Below are 17,779 nucleotides of genomic sequence, written 5' to 3'. Positions count from 1 at the left end.
TGGGCACAGTAATGGTAAATATGTAGGTCAAGCAGGTTTCTGATGAGGAGTTAATTTTCCCTCTGTTCATTTTTTTTAAATTCACATTTGTCTTCAATGTATTCATGTGTTTGTTACTCCTTGTACATTATGAATCTGCCCTATGTATTCCCCTAAATTGTAATAGAGATGGGATATACCGTATATTTCTGGGTTCTTTAAAATCTCAACTAGGACTTTTAATATGCTATTTAAAGTAACCTTAAGGAAGTAGAAAAGACTCTTACTGTGGATCTCCAGCATAACTGAGTTGAGCTGGCCTTATTCCAAAGTGAACAATGATGGGAAAAGTGATGACTTCTGGGTTGAACTGTTCTCGATCCAGTTGATCAATTCGAACTGAACTGGGTTTCTACAAAATAGAAGGATGATATTACACACCAGAAAATAACATGTAAGCCGTATATTCTACTGTGCAGAATAAAGGATACATTATGCTGTAAGAGGAAGAATGACCATGCATGCAAAGGAAATCACTGCATTCTATTCAGTTAAACATGCAACTAGAATGTGACCTCTGGGAGAAGGAACTCTGTCTTGGTGAATTTTCAGCCTTGTCCCACTCCAAGTTCGCGCTGGGAGTTAAGGGCAGTGCGGGGAGGACGGCGAAGGGTGTGGTCTGAAGAGGTGCTCTTTTTAAATAGCTTGAGCAAGTTGCTCAGTCGTTCTGTGCTCTTAGTTAGGAGTTAGTCAGTGTTTCTATACATATTCCTCAGGTTTAGACCAGGTTTTACATTCCCTGATTGTGTTTATAGGATTTGCCCCTCTACCCATATACTTAGGATACATTTCTCATTCTTTAACGTTAAAGCAGACTTTGGCCTTATGGCTTCTTGTGCTTTTATTTGTAAATATTCCAATTTAATTTTCTCACTCGTTTTGACCTGATCGAACTTCTAAATTGTCACTGTGAAACTGCACATTTCTGAACTGCCTTAACCTTATTTGTCACCAATTTTTTTCCTTTTAATGTTTATTAATGTAGCAAAAACTGACATGTAGATCGTACAAATTATAGCTAAAAATAAGTTTATGTTATAAAATAAAATACTTGATGCAGAGAGAGTGAACAAAGACTAGTTTTTTTGTCAGAAGCCTAAAAGAGCAATCCAAGCTGTGGATAAATAATGGCTTTATTGCCCATGGTCCTATAATCACTAAATGTGTCTGAAAACTGCATTCTGCATTGCTTCCCTTTTAAAATAAATAAATCAGGACCAAATTGAAGGGCTCACCATTCCTGAGTTGGTAACAATCATTCCCTTGCATTCCTCTGCATACTTCTGCCACTCTAACTCCTCGAGTTGAAGCATGTTGGCTATCTCCTCTTCAGGAACCAAAGGCTTGTTGGACCGCAGCAAATACAGCAAAACTTGATGCATGGAGAGGACCTCTTTACCACCATCTACGAAGAAGAGAATGGCACATTACACGGATTTGAAGGCTATAAATAATAGTTTTGAAACAGTGTTCTGTGTTCTATAAAAACAGAATTCCATCAGCCACCTTAGCATTGTAGCTCAACTTCATTTTATTGCACATTAAAATAAACTAAATATGGCTAATAGCATATTTAAGTGTATAGATTAGTGTATTAACATTAGCACATGGCTAATAAAATAATTTTTTTTCTAGCCAATAAAAATAAAAATGAAGCATAGAATATTCTGAATTTGGATAATGTGGAGTACCAAAAAACATAATAAAGACCAATGTTCCTCCATATGCTGATTTAAATACAGACTCAAACACAGAACTTGGGGTTCAGGAAGATGGGACAAGAGACAGTAGGACTTTTATAAAAGGTGGAAAAGAGACCAAAAATGTGTTTGGTAGATGATGTGAGACAGATTGACAAAATTTGGGTTGAGGGATAACGGATTGTCAGAGTTTAGTTAGGATAGCGGGGATAAGAGGCGGACTGACCACTTGTGTACTTCATGGACCAATGGGCTCTTTTCTGCTAGGGGCCTGTTGCAGCTAAAGCTATTTGCCGGCCTGCATATGTATTTATTTTTATGAATGTCTTAGTTCCTATGCTGCTGCAAAGACTCCAAAGATTGAAATCCTGATTTGCTAGAGTGAATCAATCCCTATGTTAATAGAGCTAGGCATTTACTTGTCTAAACCTGTCACTCGTGGGCATGGCCATCTTCTTTAGCGCCAGGAGGAGATGTCACTGCTTTACTTTCACACGTGTGAGCGTACAGTACTGAGATCTATGGAAGTTCCTTCAAAACCCTCCACAGGGTCTCACTGGTGACGGCTGGGGGGATTGACACTTCTAGATGGCAGTTACTCCTCCCAGTATCTAAAAGTGTCAGGCGTGAAAATATACAGAGACAAAGTAGTGCCTACTTTATCTCAGTATATCTCTTGAATGTTTTATTTACTGAACAGGGAATTGTCAAAAACTGACATGGAAATCTAACATGATTAACCAAATTAACTCTTTAAACCACCTAATTTTCCAGCTCGGCTAGGTATTCCATTTTGATGTAGGCTAAAGCCAAAAGGAGATTTTAGAACTTAGCAACACCCTTGTTGAAAAAAATAACCGACTATAAATCAACATAATTGGGAGTTCGTGGGAGATTGAGATCATATAACACCTTTCATAAGTAAAAGTATGATTACTGAATGACAATATATGAATGCTACTATTATGTTAAAAAAAGCCCTGCTGTACAGAAATATTTGGGATGAAGTCAGCATTTTGAAAGATTAATAGAAAAGTATTGGAGCATCCATTTTTTTTAGCGTAATCAAGCATATCAAATCACATCTTGAATATGTCATACACACTAACAAGACCACTCACTAAAGTTTGAATTGCTGGGTATTAAAAATAGTGAAATGTTATAATAGTCAAACTGAAAACATAATTAATGTAAAATTCACAACTTACATTTGCAAAAAATATAAACAAAACAAAAACATTATATTTATATATATATATATATATATATATAAAATGAATGTGTGTGTGTAGTATATCATTATTTTGTTTCTATTGAGAATATATACATACACACACACACACACACACACACACAGTAACTACATTCCTATAAAATCACACCAAAATCACAAAATGCTCATAGAAGATATTATTTGCTGGTACTTTTGATAATTGTTTTAAAAAAAAAAAATATTCCTTCATGCATTTGTTTTATGAAGACACAACATCTTCCTCCTGAAAGTATACTTTATTGAATACTCCTTCAGATACGCGAGACATCCCTGTATGGCTCCACTGATTCAATCCTGAGGATCATTTTTCTCATTGCTTAAGCAACAAAAATAACTTAATTGTAGTTTCAGATAATTATAATAGTAGAATAGTTTCTATTATGTGATCACAAAGAAGAAATGCTATAATTACGGCAAAATGTGAACTTATTTTGTTTCAAATAACATCTCTAATTACAAACATTTCTAATTAAAGTCATGAGATAATTTAAACATGTCAGTCCACAAGCAGGTAACCTTGGTGGGCAGGATCAATTGTGAAAGAAAAGAAAAATAAGAAAAGCAAACAATAAAATTTTTCAGAAACTGGCGGGTTCACAGACATTGCCTAAATTCTGTAGAATCCAAGGATAGTGCTGTACACAGGTAAAGTAAAGTCACTGTTGCCAATTTGGGACACATACTTAGAACGTACTCAAAATCAGTCATTCAAAGGGCACCACCGTGGGATGCAATAAAGGTTCACATTCATTTATATGAATCGCACACATGATTAAGGATTGAGGCTGAAACCTTGTATGTGACTTTGTTCTTATGATCCAAATAAACCTTACCTTTATAGCACTACTCCATGATGCCTATGGATAACTGATGTTGCCTAAATTATTTTAAATGTGTAATTTGTGTTACTGCATGTACAGATCTATTTGTATACATATTGAGATAGACATTTCTATAAGGCATTATTTTTAGTGTCAAAGAAACTATTTGCAATCTGTTGAAATGCAAATGGCATGTAAATAAATAAAATAAATTAAAAAAAAAAAAAAAATACCCTAAGGCAAGCATGGAATGAAATAGAAAATGGATGCAGCGAAGGTTTTCACTTAATTTAGATATGTGACTAAACATGTGTTCAAGTTTTTTTCCCCCCGTACCAGCTGATAATTGATGGACATTGCAAGTGACTGTCCAATAGGTTGACTGGTGTAAGCACTGTCTTACGTGCGTGCTTTTCCTATTGATTTTATGTGCGGTATTAAAAGCCTTTAGACATTATGAGGCCTTCTGGAGAACCATTTAGGCCTTTTATGGGACAGTTATGGATGTACCCAACTAGCTACTGAGGAAATGGGATAAAATTATTGAACAAACAAAAGCTTTTGGGAATGCTTTAAAAAGCAATAATCTACAGACATTATTCTGCCGGTATACATAAATTATTGCCTACAATTTTGTGCACATATGAAGCACATTTTAGGCCTTTCCTGAGCTCATTCTTTTAACCCTGTATGCACCACATGCACAATAATAAGACATGATGTGCTGTTGTAGGTAACACATAAAACAGGTTGACTAGGCTATCATATTGCAATCATATTGCATAGCACATCTTCCCTGTAACTGACTTTATATAATTATAGCCAATGAGCCATCGTCTTTCATAATGGACATGCAGCATCAAATTAATACATTTTTTTTCTCTTAAAAAATATGTACCTTACTACATCCAGTTTAGTGAATAAAACCTTTTTTTGCCCATCTATACCAGTAGTTCTAAATAAAAAATAAAAAATAAACATTTGCTGGGAAATAGCATTAAATCTCTTGAAACAAGAATACAATTGGCCTTTCTTCTGGTGTACCAAGTCTTTGACTACTATTGCATGACATTCTCTGACATTAGCACTGAATCCTTTCAAAACCAGTGATATTTTAAGGTTTATGGCCAGATGTTTCCTATAATGCATAACCACAAGTAAGTTTGAAACATCTGAGAGCAGCTAATGCATTTACGCCTTTTAATTCAAAGTAATAACATTTGACTGTAGCTAGAGCTACAAAGACTTAGTTTATATAAATGTACGGTCACATGATTAAAATTAAATGTTACACTGGCCGCATTTAAAAACACTATTTCACACATATAACATTTTGAGGTAAGCCACAGGGTGGAAACACAAGATATTCAGAAATATTAAAATAGCCTGTATCTGAAGTGTGAAATAAATTAAAAAGATAAACATTCAAGGCATTGTTTTTAAATATGTGAATGCTGCGGTCAGACAGGATTGTTGCCAGTGCTGGTAATGTCCAGACATTATTGATTTTGTAGTATCTCTTTTCAGAGTCCAACATTTTGTTTCAGACAGCATTATAAGCAATGCAGCTCTATTCAGTTTTGATTTTATCTGAAAATCTATTTATATTACTGTGCCTGTGTTTTTGATCCTTTTCTCTAAATCCCAACATACATTAGCTCGGTTGAGCAGGGTCCTCTTCAAAAAATTCGTTCCAGTAGTTTTTTTTTTTTTTAATTTTCCTATTTGTAGTTAAATCCCCCCCCCTTGTTAGAGTAGGACCCACCTAAGAGGTTTGCCTTGACGTGGCAGGGGAGCTTACATCTAATGGCCACTGGAGTGAAACAATTTTTTTTTGTCTAAATATGCATTGGGATTTGGAGTAGTGCGCAGGCAACTCTTTTCTTTGGTTTCTCTTGTATGTATTGGGGCTGATGTGTACTTTGGTCATTGTTGCTGTCCAGGAATAGTGGGAGTCTGAGCGCAGGATTTATTTTTGTGTAATAAGATTGATTATATATGTCCAATGGCACCTGTTGAAAGGTATGGTATATTAGGCAGCAAGTGAACAGTATATTCTTGAATTTCTTGCAAAAGACAGGCCAAATAGTAATGGCTAGATGACTGGGTCGGAGCATCTCTGCCGGAACCGTGGTCTTGTGTGGAGTGTGTCGCTGGGGTTGGATTGCTCTTCTGTGGTGGGGCAGAGTGGTGTAATTTGTGCTCCAGCTGGTGCCAGAAATTGGCAAATATATTTGTATAATGTTATTATATTCCCTTTGAGGCAACGTTTTTCCAAACTAAAGAGATTCACTTGCAGGACTTAAAGTATTTGCTGCCAATGCCTTGGTGCCAGACACCACAGGACACATTCAGAGGTCTTGTGTAGTCCCCTGTCTCATCACATCACAGCTGTTTTGACAGTAGCAAGGTGACCTCCACGATATTAGGCTAGTGGTTTTAATATTGTGGCAAACCAGTGGTGGGGGGGACGGACGGACACATCTAATCAAGCTGTATGAAGCTAAGAATTTTTGGAAGATATGTATATATTGAGCACATCCAATGTTGCAGTTATCCTTTGTTTTATTTCTTATGCATGATAAAAGAACATTCCAACCTCTTTCTACATACCTGGTAGAAACCTTACAAACCGTGGCATAAAATGAAACTGAGCACAAGTGGAACTGTTGTCTTCTAGAGCAGGACCTTAAAAAAATACAGAAGATTCTATTGCAATTATTTTTTATAAACAAATATCTCGGAAACAGTCTAATTGATGATGATCAGGACAATCAACATGGTATTGATATAATTAATTTTGTACTATTCTCTTTAACTTGCTTTTCAACATACGGACTTCATATATATTTTAAATCAATATTACTAAACTAGAGACCCGTGCCCAAAAACTTGCTTATGACCTATCCTTACAAACATACAATCTATTAGAACTATTACACACAGTATGAAATACACCCCATTGTGCTCCTGTATCTATATGTCTAAAACAGGTGCATCCATATTTATATGGCGTATGCTCAAAATTAAATATGGTCGGCATGAGTCAAATAATGTGCTACAATTATCTAAATGTTTCAAATCAAAAAAAAAAATAATTAGTTTTGTCTTTACAAGTAATGTTACAGCAGCAGTTCTAAAGAAAAAAAACCTTTGGGAAATTTAATCGATAGGGTGAAAAAGATTCCTCTGACATTGTTATCTGCAAGAATAAAAATATGAACATATTATATCTGTGGTTTGTTGTTGACATGCAATAAAACAGACACATACATTTACAATATATATTTAAAAATATGGAATCTTTACTTTGTGCAATGATACAGTGGAATAAAAAACAGACACGTAGGCTACTAAATGGTTCAGTGCACTTAAAGCCCATGGGGTAAAATATTTCAGTAACGGAGTGAAACAAACGTACCAATAAGATTCCAGTCATGAAGCTCTAATATGTCCCTGAACAGATAGGAAGAAAACAGTTCCAGTCCCTTCACACAAAAATGCTGAAGAAAACAAAGAAGTTATACATTAATATCCAAAACAGACATTAACCCTGTACAGCATTCAGAGCAAGGCAATACATCCTTTCCAAAGTGCTCTATCATACAGACAGACCACATGCTTTAGCCGTTAAATCTTAATCCGGTGAGCTTTCAGGTGGCTCCTGGGAGGGATACAGAGTAACAGCAGATACGGTTTTAGATGTAAATAACAAGCATGATAAGAGACAGGGCTGGATTTACTGTTCATGCACCGATAGGCACAGGATCTGTGATGTTGCCACATACCATACACTTCTAATTCACCTTAAACAGAAACCTGCAGTGGAGTATAATGCTCTGAGTAAGTTTCTTGTGAATGCAGACCTGCCAGTTTAAAAGATCGGAGACTATCTACATTTAGAGAAGAACAGGTCATTGAATACATTTATAGCAAGTAATCAAACAGCCCCGGTAATGATCATGTGCATGTGTCCGCTTTGTCTAAATGTAAATCTGAAGCCAGGAACAATTCATTAGAAATAGTTAGAAAGGTGACTTGAAACCCCCTGGAAGGAAGCTGCAAAGTGCCTTTGTTTGAACGGAGCTGCTCATTGCAGTGCGGTTTCTGTAGAGCTTAAATATATAAGTATACATGACATGCATTGGCTATCACATAGAAAAAAGGAATAGAAGCACAAACATAGTAATGATGGACAAGGAAAAAGACTGGGCCTCTATTAGACAGAACCAGTGAGATATATCAAATAGTTTTGTTTTGTTTTTTTAAATAGGGCAAATTTAGGCAATCACCATGGAAACTAGTCGAAAAATCAGGTGTATTGCATTGGCGATTGCTTTTTCTTTTTTTCTTCACATCGGACCACCACTTTTCAGAAACTGACATGCTGATAAATCTGACATGTATGATCTAGGCTGCGTTTTTTAATGGGGTAGAAAAGGGTAGAAGAGGACTTAAGGGACAATAATTGACTTTGCGAGACTTAACAGAAGTAGGTTTACTAATTATGTAAAAGCTACCGGTTTCTATTTCAGTGTTCAGAAAATGTTGCTTTAAATGCTGTTGTGAAAGCCTCAGCAATGTAACAGGTCAGCCATTACTCTGTGTAAATTGATTGAAAGCAGTCATCAACTGCACCTTCTCTTCCGACAAGCAATGTTAAATAAACACACACATATGGGAAGATACAGATAAAGTCCAGCTTTTTTTGCTTAACTTTGTTTTCTAGAAATGATTCTTAAAAGTTGAAGTCAATTGCAAGTTTGTGTTTGGTTTTAAATTCATAATATTTTTTACATTTACAACGCCTGTCTGACTGTCCTAGAACAATCAAAGCATACTTGTTAATTTAGCTCCTATGTGGCTATACATGTGCATGGCATTGATGAACAGCCAGATGTATTCAATATAGTGACAATTGCTGGGAATTTAAAGTGATTTTCAAAACCAAAGGCAGAAATAGCCTAACTGAAAACAGAATTGACTTTCAAAATTTAGGCTAAAGTATCCAAAAAAGCAAAATTCACTTTGAATTCCCAGAAATTCTCACTTTATTAAATAACCCTGGCTATGATATCCTCCTTCAGCATTTCCTGTAGCTCACTTCAGTAAGTACTGCAATAGAGAATTATGGGCCACTGCTTTGACACTCGCACACAAGTACAGAAACTTGTGGTTAAGAAGACGTTAATGGTTTTCCACCTTCATTGCCAGTCACAGATCCACAACAACTGATTATTGAAAGCATATTTAAAATTAAATACAGACCTATGTTTTACTCCCATCGTGCAAATTACTTCTCGCTCAACACACCTCTGCCATGTTCAGTATGACAAAGATGCATTGTTAAGCATCTGTACACAACTCAGGCAGCCAAGCATGACAATAAGACTACTTTAAGACTAGCAAGTTCCCACTGTATTTTATTGCTAGTTTGCCAACATTACAACAGATTCAATAGCAGACAATGAATCATGTTGAAGTCTGCATTCATCTTGTTTAGAGATGTCATTGCAGACCTTTTAAGCATTAGGCAAAACAAAATAGCAAGGTATAAAAGGCAGCGAGGAGGAGACTATGTTCAGACAAATCTTACAATAGCGGAATATCAGGAGAAAATTAGATTTTGCTAATATAATAACATTTGGTTCATTAGGCTTTAATTATAGTGTGCACGCTGTGCTGTAGTTGCCTGTGTCTATTTGAAAAGTCGAGATTGCCATCTCCCCTAAAGCACAGTTAAAAGTAATAAAATGTGTCAAGCGACAGTATGCCAGGGTATAATGTGTTTGCTCATTCACATGAGAGGAGAGTGGATTAATGTAAAGTGGAGAGACAAGATTTTTTTTTTCCTTTTCTACATTTAATGTACAATATCATTGCACACAAGTGCGTTATGCTTGCTCTAAGTATTAATTTGCATTCCTGTTTAAAATGCAGCCAACATATAAATGGAGAGGCACAACAATAAGGGAGCCCTTCAGTCAATTATGTGTGGCTTTCATTACCAACATCTCAATGACTCTCTCACCAAGTACTATTACATGAAGCCAGAATTATCCTTAATCTGAAGAATGGCCCTGCAGGGCATTGTACAAAACACAATATGGACTATATGTCTTTTACAAAGCATTCCAGGCTCATAATTGAAATGAGATGTGGAGTACAGTGAGAAGAATGGGAGCAAGGTTGAAAGTCGGCTACCTAACGTGCAGGATTAGGTTTGTATTCTGCAACTACTGTTTGCAAGTTGAAGAGCCCATTTATTAGTTTGAATGTCACCTTTCTAATTCATTTAGATGAAAGAGACAAGAACAAACCCACTCTACCAAAAGAGTGGAGCAAGATAAATTTGCTATTGACTTGTCTGCTGAGGCTGCAAAAAGTGCTGAAGCAATAAAATGCATATGTGTGTCCTGCCTATGAACTGTGCTGATGCTCCCTCAATGTCTTTAAGTCAATATGGAAAAGTAAACCTGTTTATCTGCATCTAGCTTACCCCTTTGGGCCTTAAGCAGTCACTGGCCCTAAGCTATCAAGACATTAAAGGATGGTGTATATAATGAAAGTGTTTGGAAGCTTGTTACAAAATCCATTCCCTCTTCTTTATTGCACTGATGTTTGGGGATGACAAACACAGTGTACAGCGTATCATCAATTAATGGTCAACTGATCTGGTGGGGGCTTGCTTTCTCTGGGAGGAGACATGAAAGGGTTATACATACAATTCCTTACCTCAGGCATCATTTCTTCAATGAAATGAATTGTGTAGTCAATGTTAAACCGGATTACTTTACACAAGGGAATCTGAAATTGCAACAAGAACAGCAATCATTTTTAAGGATAATTCTGAATGCAGAATCTCCGAGAACACTTAGCTCCAAACGAATGCAGTCTATAAAATAACGAGAAGAGATAAAAAAAAAAAAAAAAAGTGCAAAAGAGTAATAGGCAAACTTTCAATGTATGCTCAGTTGAATAATGCAAGACAGAGACTCAATGCCATCTAGTGGTTACTGCGGTTTTAAAACGTCCTACTTTGATTATGATTGCATACAAAACATTTTAGCCACGGTCAAAAAATGTGGCAATAGATAAAGGATCGAAAGTAGTTGCAATCTATACCAAGTCTAAAGCACATCTGAACAAAATGACACATGCAAATCAAACCTGAATGATACAGTGGTTAAGCAACAACAGAGCAGTCAGTACACAGGTCTAATTATAAAAATAGAACATAGAAACCTTTCTTCCAGAGGGTCATCGATATTCTGTACAAGTGAGAGGAGAAACAAAATAAGATACACAGTGTGTGTGTGCATGCATGTCAAGTTAAGTACGAATACATACATATATGCATTGTAAGCACGTGCATGTATTGGTGTACAGAATTTTTATGCTTGAATATGTGTACATACATACAAGCTTATTCCCTGTGCCATTTTGTTTAACTCTTCCTGTTCATATGTGATCTATTCCAATGTTTTGTGTTCCTTTTTTCCTACTCACGGTCTAATCCTTAGACAATACCCATGACCCTATGGAAGAATGGCTTGTGAAAAATAAGAATGCATCCTGAAGCTTACCTAGACAGCCTATAACATACATGCTATATATATTATACATACATACATACATATACACACACACACACACAGAATGGGTGAGCTCCAGAGTGCATATGAGGAGGTCAGAGATACTTGCAGAAGGACACTATCACTCCACTGATTTGGCCTTCATGGCAGACTGGCCAGATAGAAGTCTCTCCTCACAGCAACACACATGAAAGCCCACTTGAAATTGTCAAAATAAAATATATATATTTTTTTTAAAAAAAGCACATAAGAGATCACACACTGTGTGGAGGAAACTAGACATCACCTATCACCTATCACCTGTGCAGTATCATCCTAACAGAAACATGATTGTGGTAGTATAATGCTTTGGGGGGTGTTCTTTAGAGGCAAACATGGAGAGATTGATCAGGGTTGATGGAATGCTAAACACAGCAAAAATTTAGAAATATCATTAATAAAAACCTGGCCCAGTGTGCTCAGGATCCTAGACTGGGTTGAAGGTTCACCTTATAACAGGACAATGACCCAAAGCAAACAGACAAGACAATGCAAGAGTGGTTAGAAACTGAATATCCTTGAGTAGCCTAGCCAGAGCCAAGACATCTCTGGAGAGACCAAAAATGGCTGTCCACCAGCAATACTCATCCATCGTGACAGATCTTGAGAGGATCTGCAGAGATTACTAGCAAAAGCTACCCAAATCCAGGTGTGCACAGCTTGTCGTATAATACCCACAAAGACTTGAGGCTGTATTCACTGCCAAAAGAGGCTTCAACTAGGTACTGAGTTATGGGCCTGAAACCTAATGGTATAAACTTATAAATTTATAAACACTGACCTCAGAGGAAACTGAAGCTGGTTGCCACCTTTGGTCCCAACAGTTAATAAAAAAACTGGTAGGACAAAATCCCATATTTCTTTGTCCCAGTTATTTTTCCCTGCGTTTGGTAGATTGATCTACCGAACACAAACTAACCTCCTGGGTAATGTAAATTCAAAGAAACCATGAACGTAAGTGCTCTCTCTGTGTGGCCGCCGTTCATATAACCGAATACGTGTGCTGGAAAACGGCAGCTATCTTGTCTCCCAAAAGCAGATAGTGGTACTTGGTCGTCGAGTATCTGGAACACTATGGACACTCGAACCCGCGAACACCAGTCATCTGGTATGAATGCCTGCTTCCTTCCACGACAAGTCAGGTGGGCACTGTTCGGTAGGATTGTTTGCATGAACCAGGCGAACAATCGCTACCTATGAGCCAGGGAAACCGTTCGACTTTTGGTTTGTTTTGGAACTCCTGAAGGTGACTGACTGCTACCACTGATTCTCTTGAACTAATTTGGGCAGACGCCACGTGTGCGATCGGTCAAAACTTCACCCCGGTGGGTTCTGAGCACTATTTGGATATGTTGGGCGCTCAGATCCATGCTATCCGGGGATATAATATTTGTGGGGGTTCCTATGTATGTTATATGTATTTTGGGATATTTTAGGTTTTATATGTTGTACCTCTAGTGCATGGAAGATAATTAGTTTAAGCAAAGTACACTCAATTATCCCCCAGACACCTGGGTATATTGTGGGAGTGTTTTATGATGTTACTGCTGGAAACTCCATACTGGGGGTCTGTGTATATAAGTGGGCCATCTAGCCATAATAAAACATTCCTGCTGTACCCTTCATCAAGTCTCGACTCATGTTTGGGTATGCGAACGAAGCAGCGCTTGATTTTAACATCGATCTACTGGGATTCAGGAGAGTAAGAACAAGTGCACTTTGCGAATGGGCTATAATCACTCAAGCCTCTAGAATTTTGTGTAGTGTGCTTACAAATGTACTTCACGACATACATGAGGTACTTTACAACTGATTTATGCCATTTGGCATTATGGGGTATTCAGTGTGGATTTATGTAAACAAAAAAATACAAAAAAAAATGTAAAGGTACATAATGGTATTTTTAACCCTACAATGTAAAGCACTACAGGTGTTTTTTTTGTTGTTGATTTTGTTTTTTAGAAACTGTAAAGTTTACATTGCAGGGTTAAGTCCAACTTTATCACAGCCACTAGAGGCACTTCTTCTGCAATGACCAAGTAAAACTGTCATGTGACGCAGAAGCCCCCACAGGAAAGCAACTATTCAATGCTGCGCATGCACATTATTGGACAATCAATGAGGAGGACATTGTGGGGGGTAGAGCAGCGCCAAAAAGAGCCTTGGCGTTGGAAAAAAGCTAGTAAGCCCCCCACCCGCTTTAAAAAAAAAAAAAAATTGTACCAATGGAGGGGACCTAGATTTAGGGAAAACAGATGTTGGGAATACAGGTTTGACTTTTTAAAGCTATGGTGTTCGTGTTCATTTAAATAACTGTAGCTTAGGACATTTGTAATATGGATTGATGTCCTGATGAAAGCTATGTTTAGGAGCTGAAACGTTGACTGGGATCCTTCAATAAAAAGAAGTAAGTAACTAAAGCCTTGGAGTGCCGGTATTACTTTGGATTATATATATATATATATATATATATATATATATATATATATATATATATATATATATATATATATATATATATATATATATATATATATATATATATATATATATATATATATATATATATATATATATATATACACATCACACAATTTATAATATAACTGCATGTACGGCTTACCAAACAATTTCATGTATGCTAATTGCTGCACTCATCTTGGTAAGACAGGAATGTCATGTTTTTGGATTAAGCACAATAGCATCCTGATCAAAATGTTGCAATTTGTTTTAATTGAGTCCACTATTACAGCTATTATATAAATGTTAAAGTAATGAGTTTTCAGACCTGGCTGCAGCATGGTCATGCTAATTGGCTGCCCCTGATGATTAACTTGGTATCACAATGTATTGAGCTGTGAGAAAAAGAGCATATGCACATTTGGCTAATTAACATTCTGTCTAGGCCTTAGACTTCAGAAAAAATGTCATAAGGTTAAGCACACCCTAAATATACAAAAGATTAACTTGAAAATTCGACCCATTAGAAGTAAAAGAGAATACATTTAAAAAAAGGAGTTTGCCAAAAACCGAAAAAAAAAATCCTAAACTTGCTTTATGATGCTTTTTCAGTGTTTGCATTAACTGAAGAAATGGAGTAGCATTATATTATCTTAAAAAGATATTGTAAAGGAGGGCGAAGACAGGTCTTCAACAGAGCAGACGTGTGTTTTAGTGCTCTGTGGAAAGCTAGCCTGCTTTCAAAAACCAACACAGCAAATTGCAGAAATTTCCTCTAACCTTTTGTGGCAAATATGGGTATATGCTTGAAGACTGTAAAAGCTAGCTCGTTTATTAAATCCTCTAATATCGGAGAATATTCAAAAACGACATGTGTCCAAGATGGCGCCAGTGAGTGAACCATCCCCAGCCTACTCGAAGGCCAGCAGTGCCAATGACCTGGAGCAGCACTCCTATTCCACAACAGCAAAGTCGGGTGGCGGGACGTCTTCCTCACCAGTTTATCCCAGGAACATCAAATCTAGGCCACGAGAGTTAACACGATCTCACTATATTAAGATGGTGGCAATGAGGCAACCAGCTTCAGTTTAGTAGCGGATTGTGTTGGGCTGTCTTTAAATATTCGTGTTATAAGGTCATTTTCGTTTCATTTGTTTTCTATATACATGTATTGTATGAAGCATTCGTCTGATTGTTCGGTAAAACCACTCCGTTCTTCATACAAACAAACTACCGAACAATCAGACCACCTCTGAGAGAAGTGTGCCCATAGTTTACCTCCCTGATCGGTGCTAACTGCAGTCTAATTAGCAATTAGACGAATGCTCTGGGTGTGTTCCCTGGATGGCCACTGTTCCGCATACGAACACATGGCAGCGGCCATCTTGCCATACGAATGCCCAGCGGTGTTTGGTCGTCGAGTGTCTGGAATCTAAATCGGACACTCGACTACGCGAACACCACTAAGACCTCCAGAGTTCCATAATTACCGAACCAAACACACGAACAGCCTGCCGTTCGGTTAAATGAATCCCACGAACAAGGGGATTCATACGAACGTTAGTACAGCTGTGGATGGCAAGGGTTTTCGTATCTTTTACCCCACGAACAAAGACCGACCGCCAGGCCAAAATGTATGGAACTGATTTTGGCTACTGCCCTGTGAGCGGTCGGTCAAATAAACACTTCCACCTAACTCCCAAACCCCTGGTCCGATCTGGATGATTTTTGAATATGTTGTTCACCCAGATCAGGGCTATCAGGGGTACTAATTTAGGGGTCTATCTGGTATATTTGGGGTACATCCAGAAACAGGGGAAAACCATGTACTGTATAATTGAATTACCTGTTAAGCTGAAGGGAGGAGATGTGTGGGAGGTAACGTGTAAATGATTGGTTACTGTACTAATTACTGTGGGTGTCTCCCTTGCATGGGAGAAATGCTTAAAAGAAAAATGAGAAAACAAGGAAGGACTGAACTGTCCAGTGACCACAGCAGTAATTAAAATATAACTTTTAATAACAATTAATATAAAAAGAACTGAAAAAAAAAAGGTGCTAAACGAACAAACACCAGTGAGGAAAAGAAAAAAGAAAGGGAGAAAGACCCTAAATGAAGGGTAATATTAATCCCTAAGTACTCAATAATATTATCAAACGAAAATTCTCCTATGGAATAGAAAACAGGGAGAATAATCTGATATAAATGATATAAAGTCAAAGAATCTCCTATGAAAGGAATAACTAGATGAAATAACCTGCATAAAAGATACAAAGTGTCTACAAGGAGAGAAAAAAAGGGCTCATAAGGTAGAAATGAATAAATAGCAGGAGAAAAGATACATCTAGGAAGTAACAGCTAAGCTGTTACAATAGTAGCAATCAATAGGAGATAGAGATAAAATAAGTGCTAAATAGAACGTATACCTAGTCTAGCGAAAAATCCCTGCTATGACTACAGTTTGAAATTCGTCGAGAGGACACTAAGCTTAGCTAGCAATCCCTAGACTGAATACAGAATCCTGGAGAAGCAAAGTTTGCTAAATCGTGGCTTTTAACTGTCTAATAGGTACTGGTCCGCGGTAACTATCCACTTGTGTCGGACCTGGTCTTTGACAGAAACAGACAGACACCCGAAAATATCAAAGATTCTGACTAATGCTTCGGATATCAGGACTAGCTAACTAAAGGTGCAGCTTGCCGACGAACAGAGAGTCAAGTGTACAATTCACCACAATTCAGACCTCGATCCACCTTCTGCCCCTATGATAAAGGCAGCCAAATAGAAGTCTTTAATAAAATGGTAACGAAGGACAGAAAAATTGACAAACAAAAAGGAGTTTTGTAACAATATGACTAAAAAAGAGATACAAACTCTGGATAATATGAAAAAAAGAGATGACATAGTAATTCAAAATTCAGATAAAGGGGGCGGCATAGTGGTGATGTCCACAGAATTTTACTTGGGAGAGGCCTATAGATTGTTAGGGGATAGAACAACATATACTAAGCTTTCTAGCAATCCGAATGTACCCTTTAAGGGTGAACTAAAAATTCTATTAGATAAGGCTTTGACTAATGATATAATAAACACCAATATTTATAAGTTCCTTTTTCAAAAACATCCAAGAATCCCAACATTTTACTTTCTTCCGAAAGTGCACAAGTCAAAAACAAACCCACCAGGAAGACCCATAATAAGTGGAATTGACTCCCTTACATCTAAGTTGTCTCAATTTATAGACCATTCGTTACAAAAATATGCTCAAGCTGCCAAGTCTTACTTAAAAGATACTAAACATCTTTTACAAGAATTAGAATCCATCGAATGGCAGAAAGATTACATCTGGATCACTCTAGATGTGAGCTCTTTGTATTCGGTGATAGACCATAACCAAGGACTAGAAGCAGTGAGAAAGAATCTAGAGGGAGATGACACTGTGGATTCTGACTTTAGGTCGTTTTTACTTGAGGCCATTGGATTTATTCTGACACACAATTTTTTATGTTCAATGATGAGTTTTTTCTACAGATCAAGGGTACGGCTATGGGCACCAGGTTTGCCCCTAGTTATGCCAACATATTTATGGACTATTGGGATAGGGCCTTTATCTGGGCTGATGGTCCTGGTGCTCTGGCGTCGGTACATCGATGACATCCTTGTAATCTGGAAAGGGTCTGACGAACAACTGGAAACCTTTTTTTCATATCTAAATAATAATAACACACTTTCATTAGTGTTTACACCTGTTTTCAACCACACAACCATAGACTTTCTGGATCTGACGATCTTTATTGAAGATTTAAAGATTAGAACCAAAACATTCTTTAAGCCTACAGACATGAACAGTT

General features: G+C 37.1%; 1 protein-coding gene across 2 annotated transcripts in view; it reads right to left on the bottom strand.

Moving 5' to 3' along the window:
• The window catches only part of DROSHA (drosha ribonuclease III), a 169,148-nt gene that overhangs the window by 107,880 nt on the left and 43,489 nt on the right, over positions 1 to 17,779 (bottom strand). For both annotated transcript variants that reach the window (XM_063451827.1, XM_063451828.1), the window contains 5 exons: positions 10,569 to 10,640; positions 7,255 to 7,336; positions 6,447 to 6,521; positions 1,275 to 1,444; positions 267 to 391 (listed from right to left, as the gene is read on the bottom strand). In XM_063451827.1, the coding sequence (XP_063307897.1) occupies positions 267 to 391; positions 1,275 to 1,444; positions 6,447 to 6,521; positions 7,255 to 7,336; positions 10,569 to 10,640 (524 nt within the window). The remainder of the gene's footprint in view (positions 1 to 266; positions 392 to 1,274; positions 1,445 to 6,446; positions 6,522 to 7,254; positions 7,337 to 10,568; positions 10,641 to 17,779) is intronic.

Source organism: Pelobates fuscus, chromosome 4 (genome assembly GCF_036172605.1).
Source record: "Pelobates fuscus isolate aPelFus1 chromosome 4, aPelFus1.pri, whole genome shotgun sequence".
In the NCBI taxonomy this organism is placed as follows: domain Eukaryota; kingdom Metazoa; phylum Chordata; class Amphibia; order Anura; family Pelobatidae; genus Pelobates; species Pelobates fuscus.
Note: the sequence above shows the minus strand (reverse complement) of the source record. Positions and strands in the feature narration are given on the sequence as shown.